Source organism: Pleurodeles waltl, chromosome 5, assembly GCF_031143425.1.
Source record: "Pleurodeles waltl isolate 20211129_DDA chromosome 5, aPleWal1.hap1.20221129, whole genome shotgun sequence".
NCBI classification, from domain to species: domain Eukaryota; kingdom Metazoa; phylum Chordata; class Amphibia; order Caudata; family Salamandridae; genus Pleurodeles; species Pleurodeles waltl.
The window spans coordinates 14,002,152-14,026,017 of record NC_090444.1 but is presented as its reverse complement, the minus strand read 5'-3'; the positions used below and the strand labels follow the sequence as shown (position 1 = coordinate 14,026,017).

At 42.8% G+C, this 23,866-nt stretch overlaps 1 protein-coding gene across 2 annotated transcripts in view; it reads left to right on the top strand.

Annotated features, from left to right (window-relative positions):
- The window catches only part of LOC138295272 (zinc finger protein 850-like), a 93,489-nt gene extending 72,127 nt beyond the window's left edge, over positions 1-21,362 (top strand). The window contains exons 2-3 of one of the 2 annotated variants that reach the window (XM_069233464.1): positions 10,118-10,258; positions 15,763-20,113. In XM_069233464.1, the coding sequence (XP_069089565.1) occupies positions 16,098-18,374 (2,277 nt within the window). In that variant the 5' untranslated portion in view covers positions 10,118-10,258; positions 15,763-16,097 and the 3' untranslated portion in view covers positions 18,375-20,113. Of the gene's footprint in view, positions 1-10,117; positions 10,259-15,762 lie in introns of both variants that reach the window. The other variant, XM_069233463.1, reaches the window with a different exon arrangement.
- The last annotated feature ends 2,504 nt before the right edge of the window (positions 21,363-23,866 follow it).

The following is a 23,866-nucleotide window of genomic DNA, read 5'->3' as shown; positions in this document are numbered from 1 at the left end:
ACTAGGTGGGTGGACTCCTGGGCGACATAATATAGATTTTTATGACAATTGACTGATTTAATCTGCAAACATCACACAGTACAAACACCGCCCTGCACTCACTACATATTTGATACAAGGGGTGGGAGTAGGATCCCCCCACAGGGCTAGTTGTACTGTGACCCTTGTCTATGGTTCTGCCGTCACATGTGGTTGCCTGACTTGTTCACCGCTATTGCATTATCTGTGTGTCACTGGCCAAGGATCTGGTCCAGTTTCCAATATCATACAGCCGCACCCTGCCCCAGGGCAGGAAAGCAAGGGTGTGATAGATTATATCTTTCCCTCCTGACTATTCTGTCATCTCTTGATTCGCCCCAAAGGATGCCAGTGTGGACGCCGTCACTAGCACCTTGGGTACTGTCTGATTTCAAACTTTGTGTGAGCTAAGGTGGACATGGCTGGCTGAAATTGTGGCATGAATGCAGACCGGCTTGCTTCCTGCTTTTACTAATAAATAATTGCGTCTGGCAGACAGAGGCTGCGTGCGTGAATGTACCCATTGTTATCCCTTCTGTGTCATGGGGTATGAGCGGTGTAAAAAAAATACACCGACATCCTACTGTTTTCTGGAGCGATTGTAATTGTCTTTGTGTTATGTAACAAACGGCTAGGGTAAGACAGTCACGAGGAACCCTCTTAGTAAAGGCAAACTAGAGACACATCAACATAGCCCCAAGGACAGTCCAGCGTACCAAATAGAGGCGAAAGAAGGCCTATAGGCACTACTGTACTTAGACTTTGACTTTGCAAGGAAACTGACAGTAGTGTTTCTGTGGCTTTGCGGACATGTGTGGTGCTTTACAATGCCGCCTACATACTAGTAGCATATGGGATGTCCCTTGAATGTGGGGTTGTCCTGTATGTGGAGGATAAAAAAAAATGAACTGAAGAATGGTTTCCTCCACATGGTGGGGGGGCTGATAAGGGCAGGGGAGATTGGAGGACGAAAAAAAAAAAAATAGAGATAATAGGGGCTTGTCAAGCTCTCTTCCTGTGGCGAGTGCACAGTCACAGGAACAAAACATCGATTGTGTTTGAAGACATTTGGGAAATACACTACAGCCTGAGGGCACCACAACAGGGACCAAACACTCTGAGCTGCCTCTTCAACAGCAGGCAGAGACGGAACGTGAAAGCCGCACCCTGGCATGGCGTTTGATGGATGAGGAAGTGAAAAATAAAAGCAAAATGTAAGAGACCTTGTGAAAGAATTAGACAGTTATTCCATAGCCAGGGTAAAGAGGAAGTGGCTAACGCAATTAGAAAACATGAACAGAAGTACGAACAGATATCAAATGAAATGGAAAGGTGTATTGGCAAGGGGCGAGAGGGATCACACAATTTACTATGGGATATGTCCACGTATGCACATCACACACTCCATAACATCAAGATGTGGAAGGAGGTGCTCAGCAATACAAACACACAGCTGGAGATCACAGGACACAGTTTCTCGACGTACATAAAAATGTACAGAGTTAAACAGAATAATAGCCATGGGAAGGGCTGCTTTGGAAGGACCTGGATACATTGTTTAGCATTATTGTACCATGAGATTTGTGGGAGGATTGTAAGAAGGCGATACACTGGCCTGAAATATGTGACCACTACTCCAATTACTACACTATCATTTGGCGCTAGACTGAGTATGGAAAAGGTTTGCAAGTAGACAAGGGATGGCTGTAACATACTTACACACTGTAGAAAATTTAAGTTTAATTGTTAAGTTATCACACGTAATAAGACACAAAATTCAGACTTTATTACTTGTTAATGGCTTTAAAAGCACTGCAAAGAGCATTGTACAGCGAAAATAAAAGCGTCAAGATAACTCCAGTGATTTAATGCACCTGCTGGGGAGGAAGGAGAGTTTTGGACAGTGGCATGTTTGACTGAAAGGTAGTGAATAAAAGGTAGGTAATGAAAAGAACAGTATTTTATGTGGATGGCACAGTGGGTTACTGCTTTTGTCACAGAGATTCTTTAGTTACTGTACAGTTCATAATAGTAATCTAGCACAGTGAGCTATGAACTGCAATTAAGGAGCTGCATGCCAACTGCATAGCACAAATTAGAAAGCTGTTTTTTCCCAGTCTTTCATTTTCCTTATGCTGCTCAAAAGAAAAAAAAAAATGGGGTTGCCTATGTAGAAATACATTCTTATTATTAAAGACAACGCTAACGACTGTGTAGTGTTCTGAATGCCGAATTTGTGCTTATCACGACCAAGCACTCTTAGAAAAATGCCTACCAGTGTGGATGCCATGTGAATCCTACACCTTGTACTCCCCTGTAAAGTGCTCCAACACCTACACTGGTATGAGAGATGCTATAATAAAAATTAATTACATGTGGCAAAAAGGATAGGGAGAGAAGAGAGAGAGGCACTTATGGTTTACTTCCTTTCCCCACCACATATTTATGTATAAAAGCTTTCTTAGCTCTTATTTACCTAAAAATATTAACAGAAATAGCCCCGGAGATAATTTAAATGAAGGATTCACCTTTCCTAAATAAAACAAAAAATTGAAAAGTTAGTCGCCGAGATGTAGCACCAACATTTCCAATAAAATGTTTAGATTTTTGCATATTTTTTTAATATAAAAGAATTATTTCATGTTTGAAATTTAAATTGTGCAAATTGCTTGTGGGTACCTGGCTTCCAGTAATGTTTCACTGGTGGTCCCCAGGAGTAAAAAGGTTAGGAACCACAGGTGTACAACAAATAAGAACTTTCTTATGTAGGGATTACATTTAAAAATATTTGACCCATGCAAAGGTTGCCAAAATTCTTAGTGAACAAATTTAGTCTTGAGGGAACAGAGGATTCATTTGCAGCAGTTAACAATATGTTGTCAGGAGTGTGGAATTTTATAAAATGTCTAATTGTCCATGGGACAGTTTGTGTCATCAGTCTACTTGTCCTGTAAAAACACATGCATATTTTCCTCCTGCTAAAATGGTGTTTACAAATATTGTCTAGGAGTTTGATTTCCTGGTCTGCCTCATTAAATGCTAGCTCATGCATAAAAGCTGTAAATCTGCACTAATGCAGGAACGGATACCATGGGTGCACTTTTTGATTTTCTTTAAGAATTCTGCCATAAACTGGTTATCACAGACCTTTTGTTATTTGAATTCTGTGTCTCTGTTTATTGACGGGCTTCAGTGGTAGTGACACCATTCTGCTCTTCCATACGAAGAATATTGGCACAAAGTAGTTTTGGCACAAAGTAGTTTTGTTCATGCCAGGAACTACTGTGGCAATGTGTAACTTTGATGAAAAGGTTACATTGATTTTTCCTGTTATGAATATAAATTTTGGAAATACCACCATGCATCCGCACATTTTACTAAATGATGCTTCAAAGAAATGACACCTAGAATATCATGGTAGTTTAGCAGAATGTTTCTTTCCTAGTTACATTGTTTGGGAAGATATTTTGAAAGCAGGGAATAGCAAATTTTGCTTTCAAGTTTCTGCAGATATTTGCATCTGATGAGAGAGCATTCTGGAAGAATTGTGCTGGGCATTTGTTTACGGTAATTCCATACCCCTGGTTGTGTATTTCTTCATAGCTCTATAGAGTACATACTAATAATTTAGTCATGTTCAATGACAGAAGAGATATATAAATTAACAGAAGAGTTAAAATGGTATGAATTGTAAATAATATAAGGAAATAATAGATATATAAAAATGTGGGTTGTTGTTGGGGTGTAGAGTGAGTTAATTATGTGATAACAAACTTCTACTAAGGTGTATTGATATTTAAAATAAACACATTAGTGCATTAATAATGATTACACATGACGTGTTAGTGACTGATCGATTTCACTTAATAAGAGTCTAAAAGAAAATAACACAAGTGGATGTTTAAACATCTGCAGTACATGTAGTATGTTGAAGTCATGTGAGTGCAACCAGGGTGTCAAAAGGGCAATGAATGGGTAAAAATGCAGCACATTTGTCACAAATGTGTTTTATTTTTATTGTATTTTATTTTATGCATTTATCTGCAAGGTCCCGTCCCAGTATTAAATTGTGGCAGTTAAGATTACCTTCCCCATTTCTGAAAACCACAGACTCTGGGCATGGCTCCAAGGGCAAAGCCACGGATTGTTGCGATATGTTACCATGACGGACCAAGTAGAATTGTAAAATAAATGTACAGCTGAATGTTAGTTAATTTTAAAGTTTATAGGATTTTTTTATATACACCCTGGACGCAGGATGTATGTATCTACGTATATATATGTGCATATAATTGGCGGCAGGAGGAGTATTTTTCTATCCATGTTTTTTCCTAGGTTTCAGAACATGGACGAGAAGATGTGGTTTCTGTATCCGTGTGTCTATGTTACGGTTTATGTTTTCATAATTAATGGGAGTCTTCCGTGGTACATCTTAATGTGCGCAGTGACATGGATTGCCTTCATGTGTTGGTAGATTGCAACTAAATATTCTCCAAACTGGTTTTGGGTATTGAAAATACCTATATTAGGATAGAGTTATTACTACCTTAGGATGTGCTATGTAGTACTGCAATATAGCTATGAATGCTATACTTCTGATGATGAGGATGCCAAATATAAATAAATAAAATAAATATAATATCTTAAAGGAATATCAGCATTTCAGAACATCACACTTGTACGAGAAAGGGGAAGTGACTTCTGATGGCGGTCATGTCTGCAAAGTCCCAACACTTCCAGCATTGATGCAGATATTCAGGGTGTTGAAATAGAATAATAGGATACAATGCTATGTTAAAAAATATACTGGCTGTATACCAGTGTAACATGTGTTTTCTCCTGACCTTTGGATCACCATTTGTTTGGAGAAATAGTTTGTGTGAATATTCCACTGTTACTGAGTGTAATTGTTATTTATTTTTTGAGTGTTGATTTCAGTTTAAGAGTGTGCTAGTTACCCCATAAACCAGTCAGATATGTCCCTTTATAAGATTTTGTGCATCTGCTGAGCGGTTCTAGATTGATGCACTACCGCTTGCTTCATTGGTCAAGAAAGGCACCCTTGACAAAGTTGTCAAAGTGAGCACCGACTGAGATACTGTTTTACTGGCCTATGAACATGTCTGGTGCTGAGAAGTTATTATCTGATAAGACATTTTGACAGCAGTTTGCCTTACCTTCAGCATTAGGTGCTGCAGGCTCTTCCTGGCTGGACAACACTACCTGGACATGATCTCCAACAGGGAGATTGGGCTTGGGTCACCTGAAAAGTAGGAGGGACTGACCTCCTGGATCCACAGCTATTACACCGAGAAGGTACACCACCGGAACACGACTGCATCCTGGAGACTGGGTGTGGGTAAAGGCCACACCAGACGTCACTGCCTTCAACCACAGTGGAAGGGACCACACCAAGTCCTGTTGACAACAGCCACAGCAGTCAAGTGTGAGGGCATCACATCCTGGGTCCATACCTCACACACCAAGAAGGCCGCTGGACCAAAGGACGACCAGTCGCCAACAAAGTTGCCGATGAGAGTAATGCCACCTTCACCACAGCGGTACAACCTTCGTTCAACAAGGGCCACCAGCCAACACTGACGGAACTGCTCGTGCTACACTCCCACAGGAGTCGGAGAGTGTAAGCTGGTTCCCCAGTACACCAGAGCATTGTTCTTGGACTGCTCGTGCTGCAACCCCTCAGGAGTCGGAGAGTCAAGCAAGGCCACTTAAGTATTAAAGACTTCCGGATATAAACGAACAGAATACTAAACGTCTGCTAGAAAAATTTGCGCCAAGAGGTACAGATCCCAGTCCTACGGAAGCGGCTGGTCACTAGGATCAGTGCGGCTTGTAGCCCCATTGGGAGGTGCCTCTTCCAATTAGGAATATAGCAAAAATAGGACAAAAGGGCCATCCCTCGGGTCAGTGGACTATCGCACCCAACTCCCTTAGAACTGGACATTAGGATTCATCCCTTTATACTCTGCATAACTACAAGTGTCAAATAGCATTCAACGTCGCCCCGAAAATATACAGAAGGAATAGACTACTCGTGTGGCACTCCTACAGGAATAAGGAAGTACCAAAGGTTACATACCAATAGAACTGGTTTCAAGTGCTAGCCACATCCGCCCACACCCTATAAGGCGACATGGATTTCAGTTTACAACGTAAGAAAAAGGAGCAGAAGAAGTGGCCCGTGGTGGTCACAGCATTACTCACCCCGGGTAGCAGCTATAGTACTAACAACAATCCTGATAGTATATAAAGACGACATACATATTCCATGGCTCGACCAGGAACACTACATCCCCAAAAGTGACCAAGGTGAAGTAGCAACCGGTGCTGAGAACAACAATATCTCAAAACAACATGAGAGGGTGGAGGATAAAACAAAATGGGTGAAATATACAAAATGGAAAGAAGATGGAGAAGATTATAAGGACAATACATTTGTGCAAATGGTATCAATGTACAAAGAACTAGCAAATGTGTCTGATTGTTATATATGTACCCACCTACCGACCACTAGCCAGGAGAAAAGAAATTACACTTAAATGCCCCTCACAGAATTCGTGGCATGTAACATATTAGATAATATGTTAGGGGGAAATTTAACAGGAATGGGAACAGGGAAAAGAAAAAAGGAGAGAATAAGGGAAAATATAAACAAAGGAGAAATGAGGAGAAAAAGGGATGACTATGGTTTGGAAGATGAACCTTATGTAGGTGATATGAAAGGAAAATTGGTAGAAAGAGTGTAAAATAAATTGAAGGGAGAAGATAGGAGGAGAAGAAGGAAGTGTAGGAGATTCGATCCGAAGAAAGAAGAAGAGAATTTATTGAATGCATTTACAACAGAAAGAGGGAAGTGTTACACTGAAAGGGATCATGGCTCAGAACAACGAATACCATGCCTGGCCATAGATACAGAAATAAAGGCACCATGGTGTTTCAAATGCTCAAGAGGTAACGCAGACACTAGCAAAAACGGAATTGATGTGGGACATAGTATTTGCAATACAATATTGAGCCTGGACTACAAAAGAAATGACACAACAGGCTTGTCCATAGGCCTGACACCTCCCAAAGGAATATTTATTATATGTGGGACATCTGCATTTTTTAAAATTGCCAGCAGGTTGGCAAGGTACCTGCTACCTATCATTCGTGCTACCAAAAATGGCACATAGAACAGAATTACAGAAGGGGGAAAAGAGAACACTTGGCGGGGTGCGCAGGAAGAGGACACCAACGTGGGGAATATGAGAAAGGAAATAGAGGATATAAAAAAGAAGGAGCTGGGAAAGTGGCAGATGGGACAGACGTCTTAAGAATGCTGGATCGAATAGCAGCATGGTTCAGGGGTTGGGGTACCTGGTTGGTAGAGGTACTAGCGATAGGGATCGTGGCACTGATAACGATATGTGTGCTCATACCAGTTTGTCCATCCTTCCTGGCGCTACTCTTGAAAAAAAAAAACTGTCACCAGAAACACACACATTATCAAAGAAAAAGATATAAGGATGACAACAGGGACGAGCAAAAGGTATAAATGAGAGCAATACACCATGACCCTTAGATTTGTCATTGAGTATCAGAGGGCGGAATGTGGAATCGCATTTTACAGTTCTTAGGCATGCTATGCCTAGTGGCCCCTGTGATACACAATGACAATCTCTGCACAGGCCTATCATTAAGTAAAGAGGCCTACAAATGTAATTCGCTACTGCTAGGAACGCATTATGTTGCAAGGCTTGCTCTCTGAACAGCCATCATGAAATATCATTGTCATTGCATGCTAGCTGAAGCAATCTCCCTTCTGGAAAGTACCAGTCTGAGTACGTGATGTTCTCAAGTTCTGTCACAAGATGGACCATGTGATATTAGGCACGTAGGCCACCTTGTGTAAAATCCTTTTCTATGCTTTCTGTTACTATATATGGTATGATAGGAAAAACTACCTCAGCCATAATGGAGAAGTAGTCATACGTCAATCATACGTCAAAGCCAAAGAACCAATAAGATGTTGAATTATGTTTGTGGTTTAATACTATAAAAGATTGTGTATTACTTCCTTGTATTAGGCTGTTCGTGTACACTAGGACAGAGCATCCTCCATGTACATGTCTTTCTATTTCTATCTCTAATAAATCCTTTATGTTTATCTAGAAGAGCTGGCTAACGGTCGTTTGTATCTGGATGGGTGTTAAATAATTAGGCTTCTACAACACGACATCAGTGGTCAATACTCAAAACAATACAGTAAGGCACCCCTAAGGTAGGCCCTAGGTAGCCCCATGGGCAGGGTGCAGTATATGTTGAAGTTGGGACATGTTCTGGTGTGTTTTACATGTTCTAACAATGAAATACTGCCACATTCGGTTTTCACTTCCTATCTCTCTCATAGGTTAACAAAGGGAATGGAATGCCTTTACATATCTTTTAAGTGCAGTTTCCCTTTGGGAGCAGATCGAAATTTGGAACTTGATGTCTCTGAAAACACAATTGTCAGTTTGAAAATGCCACTTTTGGAAAGTGGGCATTTTCTTGCTTAAACCATTCTTTGACTGCCTGCTTGTGTATTCCCTGTCTGGGTCAGACTGACAGTTGGGCTGTTTGTGAATCCCCTCTAGACAGAGACACAAATGGAGCTGGGGTGTAGCCTGCATATCCTGATGGACCGTCTGAGCTAGAGTGGAGGGAGGAGTGGTCCTTACACCTGAATGGGCTGTGCCTGCCCTCACACAGTGCAGTCTCCAACCCCCTGGTGTGAGTCCGGATCCAGGCCTGGGTAAGGCAGGATCTTGTGAACAACAGAGTCTTTCCTTTGAAGTTTGCCTACTTCAAAGGCAGAAAGGGGATAAGTAAAACCCCATATCTTTAAATTATTTCTGGAACCAAGAGGAACCTCTGCCAAGGAGAAGAGCTGAAGAGCTGGAAGAGGAGTACTGCCCCTTTGCCTGTTACTGTGTTTTTCTGGGATGGCTGCAGTTGCTGCTTATACCCGAGAGAGGACAAAGACCTTTACGTTGTGGTATATTCTTCCTTGTTAACATTCTTCAAGGGCTTGGACTGAGCTTGCCTCCTGTTTTGAAGTCTCAGGGCCATCAAAGACTTCCTCTGCCAACACCTGGACTCTCTGCTGAGACTCCTGCCAGGTGGTGCCCCATCCAGTCCTAGGGCCCTTAAGAGGTGAAGTCGGCAGAACAAGGACTGGAATCCACGCACAGAACATAGTGCGGGGAAAATTTAGTCGCACCACCTGCAATGCAGCTGAAAAACGATGCGCCACCCGCTTTGCGGCTAAAATCGATGTGCCGCCTGTATCGCGGCTGGGAGATCGACGCATCACGGCTGGAGAAATGCACAACACCTGCTTGCAGCTGCTGATAACCTCGTAACCCCAAGCAGCGCGGTTTTCCAACACTGTGCGACTGGATTTCTCGCGAATCATCGCCGGGCGTCAAAAATCAATGCAGGCCTTCCTGGATCCGAGGTGCCCTGTCCGGAAAATGATGCATCGCCGACCAGATTGGAGCAGAAATGACACACGGTCTCGCTTGCGAGTGAGAAATCGACCTGACTTTTTCATTGCATGCTCGCCCGTGCAACTTTATTTTTTACGCAAACCAGATACTTTGTGTAACGTTTCCATTGTTTTCTATGGAGTAAGATTCTTTTTAATAAAAAAAAAAAAACACATATTGACTTGTCTATGTTAGATTTTTGTCGTTTTGGTCTTGTTTGATTTAGATAAATATTGCCTATTTTTCTAAAGTGGTGTGGTGTCCATTTTGTAGTGTTTTCACTGTATTAATGTGTGTGTTGGTACAAATACTTTACACATTGCCTTTGAGATAAGCCTGACTGCTTGTGCCAAGCTACCAAGGGGGTGAGCAGGGGTTATCTTAAGTGTCTATCTCCATTGCCCTGACTAGAGTGAGGGTCTCTGCTTGGACAGAGTTATGGATTTTTGAAGTTTAATAGAAATAGTCTTTTTGTGAGTGATTACGCACATAGGAATCATTGGAAAGTCACCTTTAAAAATACATATAAAATCACACAGTTTCTTTACAGAGTTCTACTTTTGCAGGTTGGTGGAGGTCGTCAATGGGCACATTGTGCTAGCTGGAGAAGCTCGGGCAGCTCCCGATTGCGGCAGGAGCAGCGGTGAAAAGTCTCAGGAGCTAGTCCAGGGCCACTGTGGGGGACCACGTGGAAAAGGTCTGGTCAGGTACGTTTAGAGGTGGTTCCTTGGGGTCCCCTTGGCGTGTCAAGGTCGCAAGGGAACGTGGGGGAACGTTATGGCACAGCAGGTTCTTCGTTGCAGGAAAGCTTGGTGCAGAGCTAATCAGTAAGCCAAGAGCTGTGCGCAAAGATGCCCTTTGGATCGGGTGGTAAGTCACTTCAAGGGTCGTGTGCTGGACAACAGGGGCACTGTGGTGGGAGGTCCATGGTGTCCATGAAGGCCCCCGACAGGGGCTTCCTTTTCGTCCTTTTGCAGCCCCGGGTGGGCTGGTTTTCCTAGTGTCTGACATCAGCTGACCAGTACCCATGGTCTTGGCACGGTTCAACCACTGAAGGGCGCAGTGCCATTAAACTTAGCACACATGCAGGGTTTGTCCTGCGACTTCCTGTTCGGTAGTTAGCGGCCTGTTAGTGAAGTGACCCTCACTGCATTGCTGGTTTCTTCTTTGCTGCAGAGTGGTACCTCCACTTTTCAGGGTGTTCTTCGGTGATTGGCGAACCCTGGAGGTCCTCTGGGGTTCTTGAAGTCAGTCCAGTTGCCCAGCAGCAGTGATTGTCTGGTCCTGGGTGCAGCAGGCAGGGTTTGACTCCTTTTCTTTGTGCAGCAGGTCCACAGTTCTCGTGCCTTGGATCTTCCTGGTGCCGGTCTTCTTTGTGTCCTTCGAATATGGTTACCTGGTCTAAGGGTGCCCACTTAATACTGAATTTAGTGGGCGTTTTAGGGGGAACCTGGTAGTGTCCAATGGGACACCTACCTTTGGGTGGCTACATCCACTACAGTGACCACTTCCCTTGGGAAGGGTTACTTCCCTATTCCTGATTGGCTATTTTCTTTCCATCTAAGATGGAGGAAAATGAAATGAAGTGTCCACCTCTCAGGCAACACATCGGGGTGGTGCATGCCAGGTGGGGCCACTCCTCCTACCCTTTGTGTAGTTTCCAGCCTTTGCTTCAGCCAAAAGTGGGGGCTTGCAAAGGGGTTACCATCTACTGCTAGCAGCAGGCCTGGCGTTCGAGTTTCAAAGGTGGTAATCCCCTTGAAGCTCGCAGCCAGGGCAGTGCAGATTCCTGAAGGGAGGGGTGTTAGCACCTCACCCAGGAAGAGCATTTCTTTACAAACCAGAGAGACTGACCTCTCCCCCAAACTTTGTAGTCCTCACCCCAGGGATGTAGACTTGTCTGGAGGTGGCAGGCTGTATGTGACCAGCCAACAACCATGCCAGGGTAGTTAGCTTTAGCGGGGAGCACCTATAAGGTGACCCCTGGGTATATTTAAGGATAAATCCAATACTGGAACCAGTTTGGATTTATCATTCTGAGTTATTTGATATCAGACAACTTAGGGTTCAGAATGGCCATCATGTAGCTGGAAAACGCGTGTTTGAGTAGTGTCCAGCACATGTATTAAATGGCTATTCTGTTCACTCACTATGTCCCAGGTTTGGCAGCTGTGCTCTCACATATAATATGGTGCACCCTGCCTTAGGGCTGGAAGGCCTGCCTGAGTTGTGTCTTACCCATAGTATGTGTAAGGTATTGTGGGCAGGGCACACAGGCAGTGTGCCATGACAAGTTTGTGTTTTAGGTTTTCACCAGTACACCAAGCCTGCAATGGCAGTGCTGGGTGCTTCTGGATGCATGGCCCTAGAGGGTGGCACACTCAGTGCTGCTAACCTCAGCGGCCTACCCATAGGAGCCCATGCATTGGGTACTAAGTACCTTTTATTAGGGACTTATAGTGGTAGCTAAAGGTGTATCCAACTGTGCCAATGTATCACAACAGTTTTACGGAAAGAGCTCTGGCCGGGAAACCTGTTTAGCGGTTTCTAGACTACATCCTACAACAGGCAAAAAGTAGGGGCTAACCATGTCAAAAAGAGGCTTTGCTCACACCGACGGCTTTGACCAACCTGCAAAAGAAGAACTTGGTAAACCTTCTGTCTGATTTTATATGCATTTTTAAAGGTTATCCTCCATTGATTCGTGTGGTGCGTAATTATGCAGAAAAAAGACTGTTTTTATTAAACTTCAAAAATTAATTTCTCAAAAAGAACTTAACCACGTTTGATGATCTTAAAATGTTCATAAAAATCCGAAGTAGGAAGTGGTCTTAAGTTATTCTTTGAGTGTGTGGTTCCACGTTGATACTGTGAGTACAACAAATGCTTTGCACTTCTCCAGGATTGGCCTAACTGCTCGACCAAGCTACCATAGAAATTAGAGCATTAGGTGGTTTCATTTTTACTCCCCGTAAACCAACATGTGGTTGCCTGGACCCTCTTCACATTGTGCCTAGATTTGCACACTATATAGAGGGCCAGCCTCATACACCAGGCAGCCATCTTGATCTCTGGTATGGCCGTGCCCAAGAGCACTACATTTTAATATAGTTATCCTTTTGTATGCAGTGTAATGTTTGTCGATGTCTGTTTAATATGGGTGTATGTTTGTTTTCATTAATGTTGGCTATTGGATTGTCTACCGGACCTTGTTGGCGATATAGCTCATGAATCAGGGATTTTTAAGCTAAGCGAGTCTAAGGGGTTCCTCCTCCTTGAGCATCGGGGCACTAACTGACCCAGGTACCCCTGCGGTCAAATCCTAGCAACATATAGGCCTGTAGATGATCTGCTGGATGTTCCGAAAGGAGGTCGGACCATGGAGTGTTCAGTAGTTCCTCTAAGGGGACAGTGAATGTCAATGATGGTTGGACAATACTGATACATTTGATTTTTATTCAACTGCACCAGAGTGTTCTTAATCCCATAGCTTCTACGCGAAATGCAGTATCTAAAATTGATGCCACTATGGATAATGACCGACATGCTTGAACCAATGCTATGTTCGTATACTGAAAATTCAATAAAAGGAGTTAAAAATAACATTGGCCATTATTATATCTAAAAATAGGATTTTATTTAGACAATATTTATAAGTAAATTGTAAACTGAAATCATTCCTATTAAATACAGCCAAATAGTCATGTAAATGTGATGCCACTTAACATCACTTTATCAATACATTATCAGAATACTGAACCAATAAAATATTTCCAGTACGTGTTGATATTCTTATTTCCGTATAGTCCCTCTTTTTCACCATCCCAGAAGCAAATTAGCGCGAGAGGAGGGAAATATTGGGCCCATGATTTAAGATATAATTGATTGTTCAATAACTTCTTTTAAAATGCCTGGCATTCAAAATTCATTGGGCCAGAAAATGCTGACATCACACCTGCCACATGTTTGTAAACAAACATACTTTCAAACTGCACTTGACATGCCCATGGTTACAGCCTGTTCCTCGCCCATCGGTTATGAAGATCCATGCATGAGGGTTTCTATCATAGTGTGAGGATAAAGATGGTGGGACATTAGGTGCTGACACCCAGCTTTGATGTTCTGAGCTCGTGGTGCGCATGTGAAGTACCATATGCATTGGTTTGATTGTGGGGTATGGGATTGTAGGCGATTTGATTGAACCACTTGCATTTCAAAAACCTGTATACCTATTGTTGAAAAAAAATGTTTTTTTTTTTTTGCTGATACCTACTTAACAATTGCTCATTATCCTACTGATTTCTTTTAGAGGATGCAATGACGCCTGTGCCTGAACAGATGCTTGTACTTTGTTTAAAAATACATCATTTGGCTTGCTATACAATTTGTGTTTTTCAGTCGGAAGCATACCATGGTTGGTAAACAATAAAGATGGACTGTTGAGCCATTCTAGGCTGGGGTTTGCATGTAATTAGACTGCCTGCAGAAATAGTATGACTTTGTGGCTAAGTAAGTCTGAGGGTCATAGAAGTTTTATATTAGCACTTAGATCTGCATAACAAATAAGGTAAAAATACTGCTATGTTTGACAACTTCTTTCCTTCGTAGAGTTTCTGGATTTTGTGAACTCAGTAAGTAATATGTCTGGGAAACTTTTCTCAGTGTATTCCAGTAGTTTTTAACTACTTGATTTTGGCAGCCAAAAAAGTAGTACTTTGCCTGGGAAAATATTTCAGCTCTGCTGAAAAGTTCTGGTTTTGCCCCCTTTAAAACTCCTTTTAAAAAAATTGGAAATGCTTGAAGTCTGTAAGTGCTGCTCATATAAAGCAGTGGATGGGAGTACATGCAGCCTGGAAGGTTTTTTTTTGGCTGTCTAGTTGTATAACACACAGATCACTGAGTACTTAGAACATTGGCTTTCTTAGTGTACCGATACGTATGATTATCTAGAAAATCATAAGCAGTAAAGCATTGTAATTAGTAATAGTCTGATTGCTAGTTCAGGTCGGAGTGCATTCAGGCATGATCCATCATGAACTAGCAAGAGATTCCAACTAAAACATGTTTCTAATGCTTATTTTTTAAAGCATATCTTAATGGACTGTGTTAATACATTTATCAAATACATTGGGGAGGCTATGCAGTAGACTTAAAATAAGTATTATTGTTGCTTAATGGAATCATTATCCTTATAGTTGAATCTGTATGTTTAAAATTCCTCTGATTGATAGAAAGTAATGGTTAGAGGTTATATTGGTCTGCCTAGCCCCTGAATAGGCACTGTGGACCTCCAGTAGTCCACGAACCACAGAGTAAGAACCGCTGCCCGATACAAATGATTCCTTGGCAAATTCAGTATTCTGTCTACTTTAAGAACAGTCTACCTTCCTAGATTGTCTGTATTAAAAAAACAGTGTTTTAGCAGAAATATGCTATTATGTAGAATCCAAGGCCCAAAACGAAGAACTAAGTAAATCTCTGAATGTAGAGCACTAGCCCAGTGTCACAGACAGCAGTGACAGGCCTAGAACAAACCATAAGCACTGTGTACCCAAAAAATTAACAAGGGGTGCGGTTGCACGCTAGTGTTGGAAGACTTTCCAAGTTCTTTCCAATGCATGAGGGGACATGAAAGCAAACACATCTTTTACTCATTGTAATGGTTTCCTGTATGATAAAGTGCAGCCCAATGCTTGGTGACCCTTGTCGAGTTTCATGCTGTTTTCTTCAGAAGGGCAGGTCTTGGTGAGTGGTTGGTCATGTGCTGCTGCAGGCATGGACTGTACTCGTGAGGTTATCTTCTGGTTTCCCCTTTGGTCAAGGGTGCTCCTGGCAAAATGTAATCTAAGTGACTGATATTGTTCCGTGGAGTACCCACAACATGCATTACCTCAAATACACTGTTTATCCTGCAACATCAGTGCAGAAAACAAACAGTAATAAAAGCAAAAGTCTCTAAAAGCACTTGATAAAAACTGTGCAGATGAATTTGCACAGCTTAAATCAAACATCTAAAGAATGATAACCACTGATTTTATACTGTCAACCCCCCCCCTGCAGTTTAAATCAAATAGAAACTGAAAACAGGAAAGTTTAAGTTTATTACAGAGTTTCTTTCACCCTGTTATAAATGTGCATTATAAGTCTTTCCGGATAAAATTAGATCTTAATTATATTTTCCTTATTATTGATTTGCTTTTTTTTGTTACAGGTTTAAAGAAATGCTTTATGAAAGGAAGATGGAAAAGGAATAAGGCTATTTTTTTAAAGCAAAAGTCGGCAAAGTTGGACATTGAAAATTCATCCCATGAAGACCCGTTAAAAAAATCAATGATATCTTAATCTACACACTCGAGTAGCGTGAAAACAAATACTTGACTCAAAAAGACTAACCTGAGACACAATGGAATAGAGAACTTGCTAAATATACTACAGCTCTCCAAGCAATTTTTACAATATTTTAAAGGGAGCACATGGAGTCAGCATAGAAGAAAGACGAGTATTATGTTTTCAGTGTGACAAGGATTTGAATACAAAGCTCGCACAATGGGAAGACTTTATAAATGTTCTGAATGTGCTAAAACATTTAGGAGCACACGCCGTCTAAAGATACACAAGGTAGCACACACAAGACTCGGAACAAGTAAATGTAAGAAATGTGGGCAGACATTCAGTCAAAAGAGTCTTGACACTGGGAAGAAGTTATATGAATGTCCTAAATGTCAAAATGCATTGCATGCAAAAAGATACCTCCCGGTAAATCAGGCAGGCCATGCTGAGGAATACACATTTGTTACAAAGGGAAACTTGAAGGCACATCAGAATGTCCATACAAAAGTAGAGCTAATTCGACAAAAAAGCGGCCACATTGGGCAAAAGCCATATGAATGCACAGGATGTGACAAGGTATTTGTTGCAAAGGCAACCCTAATACGACATCTGAAAATCCACACTGGAGAGAAGCCTTATAAATGTACTGAATGTGACAAGGCATTCATTAGAAAAGACCTGTTAAAGCAACATCAGAAATTACACACTGGAGAGAAACCCTTTCGTTGTACTGAATGTGACAAGGCATTTGTTGCAAAGGCAAGCCTAATGCAACATCTGAAAATTCACACTGGAGAGAAACCATATAAATGTACAGAATGTGACAAGGCATTTATTAGAAAAGAGCTGTTTAAGCAACATCAGACGTTCCACACTGGAGAGAAACCCTTTCATTGTGGTCAATGTGACAAGGAATTCGTTACAAAGGGTCAACTAATGCAACATCTGGTAATGCACACTGGAGAGAAAGCTTATAAATGTGCAGAATGTGACAAGGCATTCATTAGAAAGGGAGAGCTAACACGACATCATGCAGTCCACACTGGGAGGAAACAATATAAATGTACTGAATGTAACAAGGCATTCTTTACAAAGGGAGAGCTAAATCAGCATTATGCGGTTCACAACGAAGAGCGACATTATGAATGTTTTGAATGTGACAAGGCATTTGTTTCAAAAGCGCTGTTAAAGCAACATCAGAAATTCCACACTGGAAATAAACCATATGGTTGTAGTGAATGTGACAAGACATTTGTTACAAATGGACAACTAATACGGCATCAGAGAGTCCACACTGGAGAGAAACCATATGAATGCACTGAATGTGACAAAGCGTTCAATACAAGGGGATGCCTAAAACGACATGAAAGAGTCCACACTGGGGAGAAGCCATATAAATGCACTGAATGTGACAAGGCGTATATCACAAAGGGAGCCCTAATACTACATCAGAGATTCCACACTGGAGAGAAACCATATGAATGCACTGAATGTGACAAGGCGTTCATTACAAAAACAAATCTCTTGCAACATCAGAAAATACACACTGGAGAGAAAGCATATGGTTGTAGTGAATGTGATAAGGCATTTTTTACAAAAAACTATCTCTTGCTGCATCAGAAAATCCACACTGGCGAGAAACCATTTGAATGTACTGAATGTGAGAAGGCATATTTTACAAAACAGCAGTTAAAGCAACATCAGAAATTCCATACTGGAGAGAAACCATATGGTTGTAGTGAATGTGAGAAGTCATTTGTTACAAAAGTGCAGTTAAGGCAACATCAGAAAACTCACACTGGAGAAAAACCCTATGATTGCACTGACTGTGGCAAGGCATTCGCAGTAAAGCACACACTTATACTACATCAGAAAACCCACACCGGGAAGAAACCATATGGTTGTAGTGAATGTGAGAAGGCATTCATTACAAAACGGCAGTTAAGGCAACATCAGGAAACCCACACTGGGAAGAAACTATATAAATGCAATGAATGTGATAAGGCATTTTTTGCAAAGACAAGCCTAACGCGACATCAGAAAGCCCACACTGGAGAAACACCATATAAATGTACTGAATGTGACAAGGCATACACTCTAAAGCACCAGCTAACACTACATCAGAAAATCCATACCGGGAAGAAACCCTATGGTTGTAGTGAGTGTGACAAAGCATTCTTTAGAAAACCGACCCTAATGATGCATCAGAAAACCCACACTGGAGAGAAACCGTATGAATGCACGGAATGTGACAAGGCATACAATAGAAAACACCACTTGATTGAACATCAGAAAACACACACAGGGGAGAGACCATATCAATGCACTGAATGTGACAAGACATTTATGAGAAAGGCACACCTAATGCAACATCAGAAAGTCCACACTGGAGAGAAACCATATGAGTGCACTGAATGTGACAAGGCATTCACTCTAAAGCATTTGCTAGTAAAACATCTGAAAATCCACACTGGAGAGATATGGTTGAAGTGAATGTGAGAAGGTGGTTTGTCAAAGGGCTGCCTAATGCGACATCAGAAAGTCCACACTGGGAAGAAACCATATGAATGCACTGAATGTGACAACGCATTTGTTGCAAAGAACATCTTAATGCGCCATCTGAAAGTCCGGATGTACTAAATAGGACAAGGCTTTCACTTCAAAGCACCTATTAGTACTACATCGGAAAATCCATACCAGGAAGTAACCATATGCTTGTATTCAGTGTGACAAGGCACTCATTAGAAGAAGAAAAAAAACACTTCCTGCAACATCAGAGAGCCCTCATATGATAGAAGCCATATGAATTCACACCGGTGCGAAATTATATCAATGTACTCAAACTGACAAGGCATTTTGTTGGAAAGTGAGGACTATTTTCATACTGGTAGGTTCACAATGGGTGGAAACCATACCACTGATCAGAATGAGACAAGGCATTAAAAGAGAGATCCAAAGTGCCATTGAAAATCCAAGTCGGGGGGAAACCATTTCAGTGTACTGAATGTAAAAAAGTTATTCTTTCACAAAAAGGAAGATTGCTCTCTCATTTGAAATTTTCCACCAGGCTTGAATATGACAGTGAGTACATTACAAAGACTGGGTTACTATATCATTTGAAATCTGACACTGGTGAGAAGCCAAATAAACTTACTGAATGTGAAAAGACATTCATTACAAACTCATCCCCAAAGAAACATTTAACTCTCCATATGGAGAGGGAACCACATGAACATGCTGACTGTGACAAGCTGATTAGTAGAAAAGATAAGCTAATGCAATAGGACGCCAACACTGGGAGGGAGAAACCATATGAATGTCCCAAATGTGATAAATATTTCACTGCAAAAGGAAACTTACTGGTACATCTGATTGTCTGCACTGCAGAGAAATCTTATGAACGTTATTGAATGTGACAAGGCTCAGAGAGTCCACACTGGGCAGAAACATTCATTTTTTGATTTTGACAGGACATTCATTAGAAAGGAATAGAAAATGGAACATAAAAGTTCACACTCAACAGAAACCATTAGAATGAGCAGAATGTGAGAAAGCATTTACTACACACTACACTCGAGTGGTTCACCTCATAGCACACAATGGATGAATAGTAGGGTGACCAAATTTTTGAAAAACTAAAACTGGGATATACCACAAACATATCAGTAAACTAACAGTTTTTCAGTGACCAAAGAGCACAGAGTGGCTTCATTAACAGCACTCATTAGCATAGATATCACAGAAATGAGGGTACATTGGAAAGTTAATGCAACCTTTACTCTCGTGTACACTTAAGTACAATGCTATCTGATAGAGCCTTCTAACTAATTCTGAATTGTGACACAGAAAAACGTACTTATTTGACACTGAAACCAAAACATACTAAATTTCCCAAATTTGATGAAAAAACAAGACTTTCTCAAGGTCATCTTGTCACCCAAGTGAGTAGTAAAAAGACTAACCTTTCTTATGGAGCATTTATTTGTTCTTCTGTACTTGATACTGAGCTAAGTAAATTCTAACTGCCACAGTAAGGTGTTTGCTTTGGTGGGGCGTGACTTGCCATGGTGTAGAACACATGGCGTTACACTCCTGAAAAACGAGCCGGAAACCCTGCTCAATATAACCTGTCTCCCCCCGAATCTCAACCGAATGAGGGTGAGGGGACAGCCACGCTGATTGCCTGAACCCTGAGGAAGCCCAGGTTAGTGGATGTGGGTGGTTCCCCCAGAGATCGGAGGTGAAGATGGAGTGGAAAAACGAAAATAGCGGCCACCCCTCTCTGAGCAAGAGAGTACTGGGACTGTTGCGTCAGGAGCCGCCACAGTGAAGACATGCAGAGCATGGCTGCGGAGCGGTGGCAGACCAGGCACACCATCAGGGAGTGCCACCTGGCAGCAGCTGTGAGTCTGTCTGGTACTGCTGGAGAGGCTGCACTCACCAGCACTTCAGACCAGGAAGGAGTCATGGCTCCAAAAGTAGAGGCCCAGAGAGGCCCTGAAATAATGTAACTTGATGAGCAGACATCCTCCCACCCACACCTCTCTCTCTCTCTCCCTCCCTTTTCTTCCTCTGCCTCGATAGCTCTCTGCATCTGTATCCTGAGACCCATTGGGAGAGAGGTAATAGATTGGAGACAATTGGGCTTTAAATCCTTGGGCTTAGGAGGGCTCCTGACCCGGCGAACCGAAGGATTGACCTTCCAATTTGCCTTTCGACTCTGGATTCCAGATACTGGAGATGCTCTGCAGCAGCCACCCCCTTACTCTGCGGAGAAACAGGGCCTTGGCCTAAAGGAGATGGGGCGGGGAGAAACACGGAGAGCTGTATCATCCACAACAGGGACTGGGACAGACATTAAGCCCCACCAGTGGCTGGGGGCAGACTTGAATATGGGACAAGCTGCAGCTTGAGGGTAGATGCCTGAATACCTGGTGACCAGTGTGCCAGGTACGTGAGAGTGAAAGAGAAGTTGAGGAAGGCCCTCATGGCTAGACCGAACAACAGGGCTCCGGTGTAGCTGAGTGAAGTGGACAGCCCAATAATGGGAGAAAAGCCAGGATCATCATTGTCAGCTCGCACTGCAACATTACTGACGGCAATCCAGGAGACCAAAGTGTCGTTAAAACCGAAATCATGACAGTGGCCAATAAGGTGGCGATTCTTAGAGGCGATCAGAGGAAACTTTCAACACCAGTAACGGACTCAGAAACACAGTTGCAGACAGTCCATCTGATAGATTAAGACCTCACACAAAAAAGCAAAAATATGGTATAGGAGATGAAGACACTTAAAGGCCGCCTCGAGGATGCAGAGGGGAGGTCACAGGCACCGGGCGGGGGTGCGACATGGCAGGACTGCTATTGTGCAGTGGAACTAAGCTGCAGTAAACTTGGGCATGCACCTGTGTATTAGAACTGGGCCAGACAGCAGCACCTCTTGCAAGCGTTGCACTGTTGAACTAGCTAATGTTACGTTTGGTTTGGGTTAAAACGTACTATGAACTGCAGTGGTGGTCTGTTTTAGGGCCACGTGCAGTAAGGTGGTAGGTATAGTGGGGGGGGGGGTTACAAAGGGTATTTATGACACACTCATCGGAGATGAGACTCGGCCAACAGCCATAGCCATACACAACAGGGAGTAGGGTGTGGGCATGGGAAGGAACTCAGGAAAGATGCCTCCAAGACAACACAACCTTTCTGAGGTGGAACGTCAGTGGTCTCTGTAATAAAACCAAGAGAGGCCTGGTCACTAAAGTGCTCTCCAGATATAAAGCGGACATGCTCTTCCTCCAGGAGACACACCTGATAGATGGCCAGCATGGCTGCTTGGGAATAGGGAGCTTTAAAGTGGCCTGTCTGAAAGGAGGGGTGTGGTACTACTGTTTGAAAAAAAAAGTCTGGCATTCCCTACTACACTCACATGGTCCAACTCACTGGGCTGCTACACAGAAGTACAGGGGCAATGGAAGGAGGAAACAATCACTAGTGAAAGTATACATCCCCCCAGAGCTACAGTTATTTATACTCCAAACCCTAGGACGTTTATTGACAGAAATGCCACAGGCCCTCACAATACTGGGTGGTGACTTCAATTTAGTCCTAGACATACACATGGATTGGATCAGTGCCAGGACAGAGGGTGAGGCAATGATGGGGAAAGTGGCAGGGTTTACGCAGGTGTTAGAATTGGGAGACATCAGGAGTACACTGCACGGACAGGAGAGAGGATTCTCACTTCATTTGAGTGACCATGATGTGCTGTCCAGGCTTGCCTCTTTACCTATGCTACTTGAGACAGTGCATATATTCTCAAAGGCCAAATACCTAGCAAGGGGGATCGCAGGCCATTGGTGGATGGCCACATGGCATCTCTCGAATGCCAAGGAGGTGAAAGGTCTGAATGAAGCCACACAACACTGCTTCAAAGAAAGCACAGTGTCAGTGCAGAGCGCACATGCACACACTATGGGAGGCATACAAAGTCACAATTAGAGGCACCATTATCTCTGGTGAGTTGGGGGATAGGAGGATTATCTCTGGTGAGTTGGGGGATAGGAGGGAACGACATAAACACCTACACATCTATAAACAAAACTTGTCATGGTTGGAGGCAGTGTATAGCAAGACTCTGATGCCTCAACTAAAGTGACCCATTGACTCTACATAGGAAGAATACAGGTGGGTAGCGAGATGAGGTGAAAACCTCCTACCTTACCAGACAGAAGAGCATATATGAAGTGAGAAATAATGCTGGAAAGCTACTAGCATGATTGGGGAGACAGGAGCAGGAGGGGATGCACATCAGGGAGACCATAATAGAGAATGGGGACAAAGTGAGAGGTAGTAGAGAGATTACTGGTGTCTTTTTGGACTACATGACAGATTTGTATAAGTCCAAATTAACTGTACCTGCAGCAGAAGTAGCAGAATTTACAAGGGACTGTCCCATAAAGTGAATAGGCTAAATGCAGGCTCAGGAGCTGGTCTTCGTTTTAACCAAGTCAGAAGTTGCCCTGGTGCTCACACACATACAGGTAGGGAAGCACCATACCCACTTGGGCTCCCCGTGGACTTTTTCAATAAAGTGGTTTGGGGAGTGGTCCAGCCACTGCATACAATGTCTGAGGAAGCTTACAGAACTGGAGAACTGCCCATAGACCTTCGCACAGCCACCATAGTGCTCATCCCGAAGTCGGGGTATCGGGATCAGTGCATTTCATACAAGCTTATATCCCTGCTAAATGTGGACCTTCAAGTCCTGGCAAAAATATTTGCAAATAGACTGTGCACGGTGGTAACCAATCGATTCACTAGGATGAAATGGGATTTATGCTCTATAGCTCAACCAGTCTAAATCTGAGGTGACTTCACACTATCCTTACCACTGCCGGATGGCCGCTGGGACCATGGGCCATTATATCGATGGATGCCAATAAGGCCTTCAGTTCGGTTGAATTACCTTTTTATAATTTCAGTGCTGGAAAGGATGGGATTTTGGACCAGGTACATCCATTGGGTGCAGCTGCTTTATACAAGAACAACAGCCAGAGTGAAGCTTGATGGGCACATGTCCCTGGAATTCTACATACAGAGGGGAACAAGGCAAGGGTGCCCCCCTATCGCCAATGGTCTTCGCCTTGGTGGTGGAAGCTTTGGCAGAATGGGTGAGTGGCTGCTCAGGTACTGGCCTGGGCAGGAGACAGAAGCTGGGAAGCCCATATATCAATATATGCGGCTGATATCCTACTATGACTAGCCAATACCGATCAGTAGCTGCCCGGGCTGCAAGATATATTCTGGATGTTTGGAAGGTACTCTGGCATTACCATTAATTGGGGGAAGTTGCTGTTATACCCAATGGAGGGATGGAAGCAGGACAGGGAACTGCTGCTTCCATGGATCTCAAGGGAGGCTAAGTCCTGTTTCAAGGCAAACCTGAAACCACTGACTGTCTCCCTGGAGAGGAATGTGAAACACTATTGC